The sequence below is a fragment of the Oryctolagus cuniculus genome, chromosome 7 (genome assembly GCF_964237555.1).
Source record: "Oryctolagus cuniculus chromosome 7, mOryCun1.1, whole genome shotgun sequence".
In the NCBI taxonomy this organism is placed as follows: Eukaryota; Metazoa; Chordata; class Mammalia; order Lagomorpha; family Leporidae; genus Oryctolagus; species Oryctolagus cuniculus.
In genome coordinates this window covers 156296316-156309079 of record NC_091438.1, presented here as the reverse complement: position 1 = coordinate 156309079, position 12764 = coordinate 156296316, and the positions used below count along the sequence as shown (strand labels likewise).

The 12764-nt window shown below is 56.5% G+C and overlaps 1 protein-coding gene across 3 annotated transcripts in view; it reads left to right on the top strand.

Moving 5' to 3' along the window:
* The first annotated feature begins 9430 nt into the window (after positions 1-9430).
* Positions 9431-12764, top strand: part of VPS13D (vacuolar protein sorting 13 homolog D) — a 276670-nt gene continuing 273336 nt past the window's right edge. For all 3 annotated transcript variants that reach the window (XM_008275374.4, XM_008275375.4, XM_008275373.4), the window contains exons 1-2: positions 9431-9538; positions 12071-12245. In XM_008275374.4, the coding sequence (XP_008273596.3) occupies positions 12149-12245 (97 nt within the window). In that variant the 5' untranslated portion in view covers positions 9431-9538; positions 12071-12148. The remainder of the gene's footprint in view (positions 9539-12070; positions 12246-12764) is intronic.

Below are 12764 nucleotides of genomic sequence, written 5' to 3'. Positions count from 1 at the left end.
GAATGGTGCGGCTGCTTGGGAACACAATGGGTAGCCCTTCAAAAAATTAAACACCAAATGACCCTACGACCTAGCCATTCCACCGCCGGAGCTGTCCGCAGGAGAGCTAGACACCGAGTCTCAAAGATTTTTTTAAGGATTTATTTATTTATTTGAGAGAGAGAGAGAGTAACAGAGAGGGAGAAAGAGAGGGAGAGAGAGAGAGAGAGAGAGAGAGCGAGCGCACTTCCATCCTCTGGTTCACTCCCCAAATGCCCACAATTGCCAGGCTGGATTGATCTGAAGCCAGGATCCAGGAGCTTCTCCCACGTCTCGCATGCGGGTGCAGGGGCCCAAGGCCATGGACCATCTTCCACTGCTTTCCCAGGTCATAGCAGAGAGCTGGATTGGAAGTGGAGCAGCCGGGACTTGAACCAGTGCCCATATGGGATGCCAGCGCTGCAGGTGGAGGCTTAGCCCACTACACCACAGCGCTGACCCTTCAAAGAGATATTTGCACACCAGTGCCCACTTTAGCGCTCTTCATGATGGCAACAGATGAAGCGATGAACAAAGTGTGGTCTGTAAGTGTGGTCTGTCCACACGAGGAAGCAGCCTTCACCTTAGGAAGGAAGGGAGTTGGGACACACGCCGCAAAGTGGGTGAAGCCTAGGACGACCTGCGAAGGGACGCGAGCCAGGCACAAGAGCCCAAGTGCCACTTGAGTGCCCCGGCGTGAGGCGCCCACCGCCGCCAGGTTCCCAGACAGCGGCCAGGGAGGCCGGAACTAGCAGCCAGCGTTCAGTGGGCACAGAGTGGCAGCTCTGCAGCCTGAATGGTGTTCCGGAGGCGGATGGGGGGATGGTTGCACCACACCGTGAAGGAATCTTAACGCCACCGAACTGTGCACTTGGAAATGGTGAAGACGGTGCATTTTCTGTTATGTGCGTTTCACCACAATTAACAACGACAACAAACCCCTCTTTTTTAAAAAAATATTTATTTGAAAGGCAGAGTTACAGAGAGAGAGAGAGAGAGGAGAGAAAGAGAGAGAGAGGAGAGACAGAGACAGAGACAAAGAGAGAGAGCTTCCATCTAGTGGTTCACTCTCCAAATGGCCACAATGGCCGGAGCTGGGCTGATCCGAAGCCAGGAGCCAGGAGCTTCTTCTGGGTCCCCCATAAGATGACACTTGGGCGTTCTTCCACTGCTTGCCCAGGCACGTTAGCAGGGGGATGGATTGGAACTGGAGCAGCTGGGACTTGAACCAGCACCCATATGGGATGCCAGGAGCTCAGGCAGTGGCTTTACCTGCTCTGCCACAACGCTGGCTCCAACAAAACCCTTCTTGCTCTCCTTTCAGACACTGTCTAGCTTCTCAGCGGGTCTTCCAGCCAAACACCTGGAAACCCTGTCTGCCTGTAGTCGCCGGCTCCGCCCTGCCTCTCCCTTCGTGGTCTTGAGCTCACCCCCTGTGCCTGCCACACTGCCCCAGTGCATGTTGGGCGCCTGCACCCATGTGGAAGACCCGAAGAAACTCCGGATCAGCGCAGCTCCGGCCGGTGGCCAAGTGGGGAGTGAACCAGCACATGGAAGACTTTCTCTCTCTCTCCCTCTCTCTCTCTCTCTCTCTGCCTCTCCTTCTCTCTCTGTGTAACTCTGACTTTCGAATAAATAAATAAATCTTTAAAAAAAAATGTGTAGTGGCGGCAAGAGAAGAAACAGACTCTGTTGGCCGGTGATTGCGACACAGAGTAGGACAGATTAGACGGTGACCGCGACATGGGGCGCGGGGCGGGGGGGGGGGGGCAGGGTGTGCTGTCTCCATCAGGAGGTCAGGGTGACCCCGGAGACATGATGGCAGCACAGGCCTCCCCTTGGCCACTGGCAGGGCAGCTGGGCACCATGGGTTCACGGTGCAGGAGTGGCCAGGTCCAAAGAGCGTCCACTCTGACGCTAAGGTGGGGCCACAAGGAATGACTCGTTTCCCCGAGGCAGAGGCTGGGCCAGATGCCTCTTCTGAAAGACATCTCCATCCAGGGCCAGGGAGGGAGTGGGCTAGGAGCGCGTGGTGGGGAGGGGCCGCCGACCTGGAGATCAGGCAGTGGCTGCTGGGGGGGGGGGGATGACTGGGGAGGGTGGATGAGAGGCAGAGAGATCAGGGACATGCTGACTCTTCTCTGTACTGGCCTGACACTTCCTCTCTGTCCGCTCCATGCCCTGGGGGCTGCCTTCTGCCTGTGGCTTCCCTGGGTCCCAGGTCCTTGACTCCCAGTAGGGTTGGCCATGGATGGCCTGAGCAGGAGACTGCAGAGGGGAGGAGAGAGAGGCCCACGCTCGCTCCTGCCCACGCTGCTTCTGGCCGGGTCTGTCGACAGCCACAGCCTGCCTTGCGCTGCTCTTGCCTCTTTCTCCTTGGCCCCAGCACCTGCCATTGGCACCTCTCCCAGCATGCCTTGCCAGCTCTGGCAGGTTCTCCTAATGCTGCCCTCTCCCCTGCAAAAGTCCCTGTCTTCAGCTTGCTTGTGCCCTGTCTCCCACATGGAAGCCATCGCAGCCCTGACAGCTCAGCCACTCACACCCTGCACATTTACTGAAGACCCCCTCTGCAGGGACCGGGCTGGGCATGAAGTCTGAATCCTGGGTTCTGTTTTCTCATCTGTACAATGGGCACAGTCGCAGCATCGACTCCCTTGAATGAAAAATGAGCCAGTGTATGCACCTCTCGGAAACTGGAAGAGGCAGGCAGGGCTGGAGAGGAGGGGCAGCTGCCTTTCTTTCTTTGGTTCTTTCTTCCAATAGGTTTGAGGAGGGCAGCTGCCTTTCTTTCTTTGGTTCTTTCTTCCAATAGGTTTGAGGATCATCGAAGAGCTCCACCTGGCCTGATCCTCACTACCTGGCCGAGGAGGTCCAGCAGCCACCGGCCAATTCAGCGTGAGGGGGTCACCGTCAACCCACGCAGGTGCAGCCCCTCCGGCCTGCTGTTCTCCAGCAGGGACAAAGCCTGTGGCTTGGCTCAGCTGGGGCCAGCATGGCTGGAGAGGGCTGTCTTTCCCTTCCCTTTTTTTTTTTTTTTTTTTTGACAGGCAGAGTGGACAGTGAGAGAGAGAGAGACAGAGAGAAAGGTCTTCCTTTGCCGTTGGTTCACCTTCCAATGGCTGCCGCGGCCGGTGCACTGCAGCTGGCGCACCGCGCTGATCCGATGGCAGGAGCCAGGTACTTCTCCTGATCTCCCATGGGGTGCAGGACCCAAGCACTTGGGCCATCCTCCACTGCACTCCCGGGCCACAGCAGAGAGCTGGCCTGGAAGAGGGGCAACTGGGACAGAATCCGGCGCCCCGACCGGGACTAGAACCCGGTGTGCCGGCGCCGCAAGGCGGAGGATTAGCCTAGTGAGCCGCGACGCCGGCCTCCCTTTCCTTTTATGTGATTCCCATGAGTTCCCTATCGTCATGGAGCAGGCAGATGAACTAGCACAGGGGCCTGGAAGTCACGCTTTCCCAGGGCTGGAACTGGCGGTACCACTTCCTGTCTGGGTGACCTCAGGCCACTGAGCGGCCTCTGCCTTCATTCTCCTTATCTGTAGAATGAGGCTAAAGTAATACCTCCCGCCGTGGGCAGGTGATCTGTGTCACTCCCTGTACTGTGCTGAGCCTCAGGCCTGGCATGGGGTCAAGGCTCGGCACGGTTGGCTACCGTTTTCTTGTGTGTGGGTGCTGGGGCTGTGCTGGGGAACAGGACATAGCAGTCCCTGAGCCCGTGGGGCTGCAGCCAGGGAGCGCAAAGCAAGGCGGGATGGGTGGAGGAGGTGCCGAGACAGAGCAGAGGCCTTGGTGAAGGGAGCACAGGATAGCCCTGAGGCCTAGGGTGGGACAGGAAGTGAAGTGGGGGAGGGTGGCCTCCGTGAGATGGGAGGGGTCCGAGCCCCGCGTCGCCTCCTCTGGCAGTTGGGAAACTGAGCTTGCATAACTTGATCTCCCTAACTTCCCCACGAGACGGGCGAGGGGCGGGCTCTCCCAGGGCAGGGGGCGCGGCTGGCTGGGTGTGATGCTTATCTGAGCAGCCCAGGGAACTTCCCCACGAGACAGGCGAGGGGTGGGCTCTCCCAGGGCAGGGTGCGCGGCTGGCTGGGTGTGATGCTTATCTGAGCAGCCCAGGGAACACAGTCTGCTTGCTATGGGAGACTCCTTAGAATTGCACAAGGAAGGGGCCTGCGTAGTAGGCTAAGCCTGTGGCACTGGTATCCCATATGGGCACCGGTTCGTGTCCCAGCTGCTCCTCTTCCAAGCCAGCTCTCTGCTGTGGCCTGGGAAAGCAGCAGAAGATGGCCCAAGTACTCGGGCCCCTGCACCCGTGTGGGAGACTTCTCTGGCTGCCCCTGGAGCCCCGTTATAAGAAGCCAGCAATGAGAGCTATGTCTCAGAGCCAGGGGAGGGGCCTGAGAGGCTGCTAGGGTAAGCCACGAGGTCAGGCACACCAGGGGTGCGCCTGGCACAGTGGGGCAGCCGCGGTCCCTCTCTGCACCCAGGTTCTCAGCCTGGGAGATGAGGGGCTGGCCCTGACCTGCGTCTCTTCTTCGTCCTGTCTTCTCCCCACACGGGGTGATGGTATCACCCATCCCGGAAGATATTCTGGACCTGGGGTTTTAAATACAGAAGCCACCAGGCGCTGGTGACTGTTGAGCTCCTGAACCAGGGCTAGTCCACACAGAGATGTCCAAAGTGTAAAGCACACCCAGTAGGGAAGACTTACGACTGAAAAATGTGTACAGTTGTCCTCCCAATATCCTTGGGGGACTGTTTCCCAGATACCCCTGTCTCCCAAGCCCCTCACCCACAGAAGCATACGAAAATCCACGGATGCTCAATCCCTGTTATAAAATAATGGGTATTTGCATATAATCTATGAACTCTTCCCTTTATTTTTAATTTTTAAGATTTTATTTATTTATTTGAGTGGCAGAGTGACACAGGGGGAGGAAGAGAGAGAAAGGCAGAGGTCTTTCATTGTCTGACTCACTCCCCAAATGGCCATAACGGCCAGTGCTGAACCTGGTTGAAGCCAGGAAGCTGGAACTCCCCTGGGGTCTTCCACGTGGGTGGCAGAAGACCAGGGATTTGGGCCATCTTCTTCTGCTTCCCCAGGCTGTTAGCAGAGAAGTGGACTGGAAGTGGAGCAGCCAGGACTCGAACTAGCACCTACATGGATGCCAGTGTTGCAGCCAGCAGCTTAACCCATTGCACTACAATGTGAGCCCATACTTCATTTTTTTTTTTTTTTTTGACAGGCAGAGTGGACAGTGAGAGAGAGAGACAGAGAGAAAGGTCTTCCTTTTCCTTTGGTTCACCCTCCAATGGCCGCTGCGGCCGGCGCGCTGCAGCCGGTGCACCACGCTGCTCCAAAGCCAGGAGCCAGGTGCTTTTCCTGGTCTCCCATGCGGGTGCAGGGCCCAAGGACCTGGGCCATCCTCCACTGCACTCCCGGGCCACAGCAGAGAGCTGGCCTGGAAAAGGGGCAACTGGGACAGAATCTGGTGCCCGGAACGGGGCTAGAAACTGGTGTGCCGGCGCCGCAGGCAGAGGATTAGCCTAATGAGCCTCAGTGTTGGCCCATACTTCATTTTTAAAGGTTGTTGTTTATTTGAGAGGCAGAGAGATAGAGACACAGATAAGGAGAGTTTATCTTCTATCCTCCCCAAATTCCGGCAATAGCCAGGGCTGGGTCAGGCTGTAGCTGGGAGTTTGACTCAATCCGAGTCTCCCACGTGGGCAGCAGAGATCCACCTACTCGAGCCATCAGCTGCCGAGTCCCAGGCGGCCACTGGCAGGAAGGCGGAATTGGAAGCTGAGCTGGAATTGAGCCCGGGCGTTGTGATGTGGGATGCTGGTGTCTCAAGCTGTGGCTTGGTCACTGTACCCACAAAAGCCCTGACAGGTTTAATGGCTGAAGCCGCGGCTCAGGCCAGTGGCCTGGGGCAGGAAGACCTGAGGCCACATCGGAGCGGGCTCTGGGCTTTCAGCAGAGTCCTGCATCACCTGTGGTCTTTCTGCGTGGCCTCGAGTCTGTCCGTCTGTTTCTCACTTTCAGTTTCCCGGCACGTACAGTAAGAACTCAGAGCTGACTCAGCATTTCCCAAGTCATCATCTCGGGGCGCTGGATCCCCCAGCAAACTCTCTGAGTCAGAACCTCGGGGGCACGGAGGCCTTTGCTGGCCACCCACGTACACTTGTACCCCCTCCCTTCCCACTTGCTTCCCAGCTGTTACATACAAAATGCAGGAGGGCATTGTTTGGGATATTGGCTCTTGCACAGACTGGACTACAAATCAAAAGTGAGTCACCCACGCTCAAGTTCCCTGTCACCAAGCTGAAACCTAGTGATCTGTCTGACCTTTCAAGAAATCGGGGGAATGAGAGAGAGAAGCAGGACCATAAAGTTCCCTCTGGATTGATCCTCATATCCTTTCATCCTTACACGAAGGAATTCTGTCTTGCTGTTCCTGTCTTAGGAGAAGAATACGGTGAAATGGCCAGCCTGCTCTTTGCTCTTTGCTTTTGCTTTTGTCAGTCCTTCTCTATAAAACCAACCTCTTCTGCTCACCCCATCACAAACACTTATCTATTTTATGGAATGAAATGTTACCCACTTCTAGAACCGCACCACAAAGCCAGCTGAGATCTTTAAGCTAAGTGTGTCGTACTTTTGTCCTTTGACACAGCATGGTTTTCTCTTCAGAGCCTACCATGCCATGTACGCTGTTTAGGTTCGTCTTGCTCATTGTGCATCGCATCTGCCCTGCTCTGTGACAGCAAGCATTTAAAAAATAAACAGCTCGAGGATGTGCGTGGCAGGAGCAGTGGCGCAGCAGGTTAAGCCACCTCTCCGGATGCCCACATTCCACATCAGAGTGCCTGGGTTCAAGTCCCGCCTCCGCCTCTGACCCACCCTTCTGCCAGTGCACACCCTGCCTGGGAGGCGGCAGGTGATGGCCAAGGACTTGAGCTCCTGCTGCCCGTGTGGGAGATCTGGATGGAGTCCACGCTCGCCCAGCCTCAGCTTTTGTGGGCATTCGGGGAGTGAACTGAAGGATGGAAGATCTCTCTCAGTCTCTCTCCCTCTCTTTTCCTTTAAAAATTATATATATATATATCAGTTTTATTGATGGATAATTTATATAAAGCACAATATGTTAATTTTAGGTGTACACTGAAATGAATTTTAACAGTATACAACTGTCGATAGGGAGCAGTCTCGTCAGCCCTCCCCACCAGATTTGTTCTTGCCCCTTCCTAGGCCACCCCCTCCTTCCTCCCCAGTCACCTGGCAACCTCTGACCTGCCTGCTGCCAGTACACTTTTGTTTTTTCCCGAATTTCCTGGACAGGGATCAGTACAGCGTGAGGCCTGGCCTTTTTCCTGTAGCTAACACTTCCCCCGAAATCAGGCCTTGATGATGGATGAGTCAGTCCGTAGGTGCCCCTGTTAAGTTGGCGTCGGGAGTGTTAATTACTATGGTGAATTCCCCATTACAACCTCGCGTCCTGTTTCCTGTATCTTCTGGCTTTATGAGAGCTGGCTCAGTGCTCCAAATGCTTTCAACAGCTGTGGCCGGGCCAGGTGGAAGCAGGAGCCAGGAGCTCCGTCCAGGTTCCCTGTGTGGGTGGCAGGGGCCCACACACTTGAGCCATCATTCGTGGCTACCCAGGCATATTAGCAGGGAGCTGGGTTGGAAGTGGAGCATCTAGGGCTTGGGTATCACAGGTGACTGCTCAACCGGAAGTGCCGCAGCGCCGGCTCCCTTGAGGTTTCTCCGTGCCAGCCAGGCAATGTCTAGGTGTTGAAGAATCCTTTGTGAAAAAGGAAAAGTCTGGGGGCTGGCGCTGTGGCACAGCGGGTTAATGCCCTGGCCTCAAGCGCCAGCATCCCATATGGGCACCAGTTCAAGACCCGGCTGCTCCACTTCCGATCCAGCTCTCTGCTGTGGCCTGGGAAAGCAGTGGAAGATGGCCCAAGTGCTTGGGCCCCTGCACCCATGTGGGAGACCTGGAAGAAGCTCCTGGCTCCTGGCTTCAGATCGGCACAGCTCCGGCCGTTGGGGCCAACTGGGGAGTGAACCATGGGATGGAAGACCTCTTTCTCTCTCTGCCTCTCCTCTCTGTGTAGCTCTGACTTTCAAATAAAATAAATAAATCTTAAAAAAAAAAAAAGGAAAAGGAAAAGTCTGCATCCATGGAGTTTTCAGGGTGGGGAAGCATGACAGCCTGTGTCTACAAAGAATAAGATCAGCTCCAGTGGTGTTGAGTTCTATGAAGACAGCACAGCGGGGATACGGAGGGGAACTTCCGGTGAACTTGTCGGTGAGGTGGAACACTTGAAGCAAGCTCTGGGAACAACCAGAGCTCTTCTGTAGCCGTAAGCCACAGGGCGACACTAAGCACTCGAAATGGGCGCAGTTTGTACGGCAATGTGCCCGGGGCACAACTTGTACTTCATTCATAAATCGTTTTCTGTTGGCTGCATGTTGAGATGATCATATTTGGGGCGTATTGGCTTATATACTGTTCATTAATTTCAACTTTTAAAAATGTACTGAGCTGGGTCTTATGCATAGCTGGTTAAGCCGCCTCTTGGGACACACCCACCCACGTCTCCTCCAGAGTCCAATCTAGCTGACGGCTCATCCACCTGGGAAAGCAGCGTGTGATAGCTCAGGTGCTTGGGACCGGCCACCCACGTGGGAGACCAGATGGAGTTCCAGGTTCCTGGCTGTGGCCAGCCCAGACCAGGCTGTGGCAGGCATTTAGGGAGTGAACTAGTGGATGGAAGATGTCCTTCTCGCTGTCTCTCCCTCTCTGTCACTCTGCCTTTCCAATAAAAATGAATAAATCTTTTTTTTTTAAAGAAATGCATTAACTAGTACATTTGTAAAATCACCCACGTTGCCCACGTGTGTACTCGCATTGTATTTCCTTTGGACAGCGGCGGCTTGGGGGACAGCGTCTCCAGCAGGGACAATGGCAAATGCAAAGCTCCGGAGGCAGGAACTGAATGCAGCTGGGGCAGAGGGCGTCCTAGAAAGGGCGGCTGGGACCTTGGGGCGCGCTCTGGGTGGGGGTGGTGGTGCGTGTTAACCGAGGCGGGTCTGGGATGCCCTTAGAAGCACGAGGCCATGGTTTGCCCTGACGGCCCCCAGCGGCTGCCGGAGAACAGACTGGGTGACCCAGAAGGAAGGGCAGCCGCACCGCCCTGGTGGATGGAGAGCAGGGCGTTGTAGAAGAATCCGGGGTCCCAGAACTGTCGGGGCCCTGCGCTCCCCCGGGAGTGAGTCAGTCTCCCGGTCCGTCCACGGGGCTGGTCGGGCGGCTGCACGCACAGGCAGCCGGCGCCAGGGGGCGCTTCCTCGATGGCTCGGCGCTCGGCTGGCCAGGCGCCGGCGCGTCGCCCGCTCGATTGATCGGGTCGGGGCGGGCCCGAGCGCCGCCGGCCTGCGCCATTGAGGAGCGGCGGAGCGGAGGCGCCGCGCAGTGCCGGGCTGGGGCGGCGGGCCGGGGACACCACAGGTAGGGGCCGCGCGGGGCCGCGCCGGGCGGCGGGCAGGGCCGGGCGCGCAGTCGGCCGCTCCTGGCCGCCTCAGACCCGGGGAGCGGGCCCACCCTCGGGAGCGCGGCGCGGGGACCCCGGCGTCCGGGCCTCCGGCCGCCCGGGCCGGGCTCCTCCGGGATCCCTGGGCGTCCGGGTGCGCCGCTCTCGCAGGGACCCCTGAGGCACAGCCTCCCGGGATCGCGGCGTCCGTGTGCTGGGAAGTCCGAGTCCCCTCCAGACCGCGGCGTCCTTCCCGGGGTCCCGGCAGCCTGGCGCGTCGGGGCTGGGGGGCTGTCAGTTCGCAGCTCTCCGCCTGGGCCTGGGTCTGCACGTGCGAGCCCTCATTTCACGCCCAGGAAGGGGGCGTCAGCTGTCCGGAGAGTCCTAACTAGCCCTCGGGGGGTCGCTCACGCCCGGCTTCGCCCCTAGCCCCTGCGGTCACCCCCCGGCCGAGCCCCTCCTCCCGGGCGTGGGACCCCCACGGCGCCATTCGCTCCAGACTTCACGCGGGACCCTGCAGGGGGAGGCTCAGGGTTTGGGGAGCAGGAGGAGCGGCGAGGGGGCTGTGGGCGCTCCGGTTCCCGTGGGGCCCCCGTCCCCCCAGCCTGGGAGCTCCCGGCCGCCTCGGGGAGGGGCGCCCCGCTCCGGTTACCAGGCCTTCCACTCCCGGTCTGGCCGCCTGTCCGGGGAGGGGCCTGGCCCAAGGTCACTCCCGGCGGTGTGCCCGCCGTGGGCTGAGCGCCCATCCCAGTGTCACCTGCCCGCCTCCCCGGGGAGGGGGAGCCGGGTGGGGGTTCCGGCCAGGCGGCCGCCCAGAAGCCCCGATGCACTGGCGTGTGAGCGCTGTGGGATTCTGGCCAGTCCGGCTTCCTTAGGGGAATCCTTGAAGCGGCCCCAAGCCCGGGCTAGATGCTCGGCAGAGCTCATGGACGCTTTCTGGGCTGGGCCCAGAGCGCCGAGCAGGGCTGACAGCGCCGGCGCCCGCGTGTCTTGTTCCCGGCGAAGATTCCCCTGTCCTCAGGGTGAGCGGGGCAGGGCCTGAGCTGGGTAGGGCTCGCGTGCAGCCCGCGGTGGTTCGCGCCTTGCTGGGAGCTGGCTCTCAGGGCGATCAACCCGCGGCTCCTCTTGTGTTTGGAGCTCACTTGTTGCTCCCATTCACTTGCTGACAGAATAGAGACGTGTTTCTTTTATTCAGATGGTCAAATGCCCATTTTAAAAACTTAGTTCATAAAACCTTTTCTTAAATACCCAGTCACCTCTAGCAGGTGCCTGGCTTTGCACAGCTGTAGCTTTAAACATCTTCGGAAATTAGGCAACATTTTGCCAAGTGCTGTTTTTTTTTTTTTTTTTTTTCTAACTGTCATCGTTAATAAATCAAAGTGTCTTTTCTGGAAGGGTAAGCTACTGTGGACAGTCAGACTGCCCCAGAGAGTGGGTTAGCCCGAGCGACCCCCCTCCCCCCCCGAAGGCTAGTTAAAGGCAGTGGTTGGGACCCCCCGGGGGCCCTGTGATGGGGTCTTGCTTAGGTGGCAGGACCCTTGGGATGAGCTGTCTCCCTGCACTCACATGACCCTCTCACTCGAGGGGGCCAGTGCTTGGAGAGAATCCTGAGAGCAGGCGGCTTCCAAGCAGGATGCGTGCCCTGCGGAATCTGGAGCAGCTGGCGTGGTGGCCGATGGGTGCCCGAGAGCAAGGTGTGGGTCACAGAGGGGTCACAGTGCTAATGGGGATCTACCTGAGCCGGCTGAGGACTTGCCTGAGCGATCGCCTGGTTACCCTCACGTTGACTTTGTGTAAGACTGAACGGAGTCCACGTGCTTTTCACAGTACTGACCGACACCACTTACTGTAACAGACGTTTGTAATGCTGTGGCCGGTGCTCAGGTCCCTAATGCAGGTCTAGGTCCCTAATGTCATCATTAAGAATAATGACGTCGCGCTGCCTGCTCCCTCTCGTCTACACGATATGAACAGCCTCAAGAGTGGATTCGAGAACCCTTAGGATCACTGCCGAGTGTGAAGTTCATCCGGAGAGCTCCTTAGGGCATTTTTGCCTTCACGGGGCAGTGCGGGCTCTGCTGACCTTTGGGCCGGATAATTCTCTGGTGGGGCTTGTCTGTGCTGTGTAGAGACAGCAGCTTCCGCTCTGTCTGCTCACAGATGCCAGTAGCAGGATGTAGCCAGTGAGGATGATCAAGTGTCTTGGGCGCAGGCGGATCATGCCCACCCGAGAACGTCTGATGAGCCAGTCTCATCCCCACGCAAATCACTAACCGCAAGTAGTTCAGTGAGCGGGTACATAAAGAAGACACACGTTTTGGATTGGAGGTCATTTTTGGCCAGCCTGTAAGAGTGACTGTTCCTTGCAGGTGTATCAAAACATACAGGTGTTGGTTTGGCCCTGCATTTACTGTTCTGCACTTTTGTCCACCTCCAGGCAGATAGAGTAGGAAATCAGCTCAGACAATCACCCAGTTTTCTGTTGATTTCCTTTTTTTCCCCTTTCATAGATTCTTCCATGACCATGAGAGAGAAAAATAAAAAAAAAGATCCATGATTTTTAAACATCTTTTTCTGAGGATATAGTCATGTTGGAAGGTCTTGTAGCCTGGGTTCTCAATACCTATTTGGGGAAATATGTCAATAACCTGAACACTGACCAGCTCTCGGTTGCACTTCTGAAAGGTGAGTACGTATATTTCTCTTTGGTAAAGTATGGCTTTGCAGGGGGCATTTCTGGTTTTTATATCTGTTTTTGTTGTTTTGATAGTAAGAAAAGCTAATGCCCAGATAGCTTTGTACTATATATGTCTAAAAGGTAATTATGTTCTTGCAAATGACCCTGCTGATTGTTAGAGAGTAACTTAAGTATGTAGCTATTTTGGTGTAGATTTTAGGGAATGATTAAAATCTTTTAAGAAACAAAACAGATGATCCTACTGGTTACTGTGCTAGACTTTTTTTTTTTTCCCTAGCTTTATGGAGCATTGTGGAGGCAGCCATGATGTAGTGACAATTTCATGTACTTTGGCTTCAGATACGACTTTGTTGCTTATTAGCTGTGTGAACAATAACTAATATTGAAATACTGAGCCTCAGTTTCTTTAGAAAAAGGGAAATGGGCCGGCGCCACGGCTCACTAGGCTAATCCTCTGCCTGTGGCGCCAGCACACTGGGTTCTAGTCCCGGTTGGGGTGCCGGATT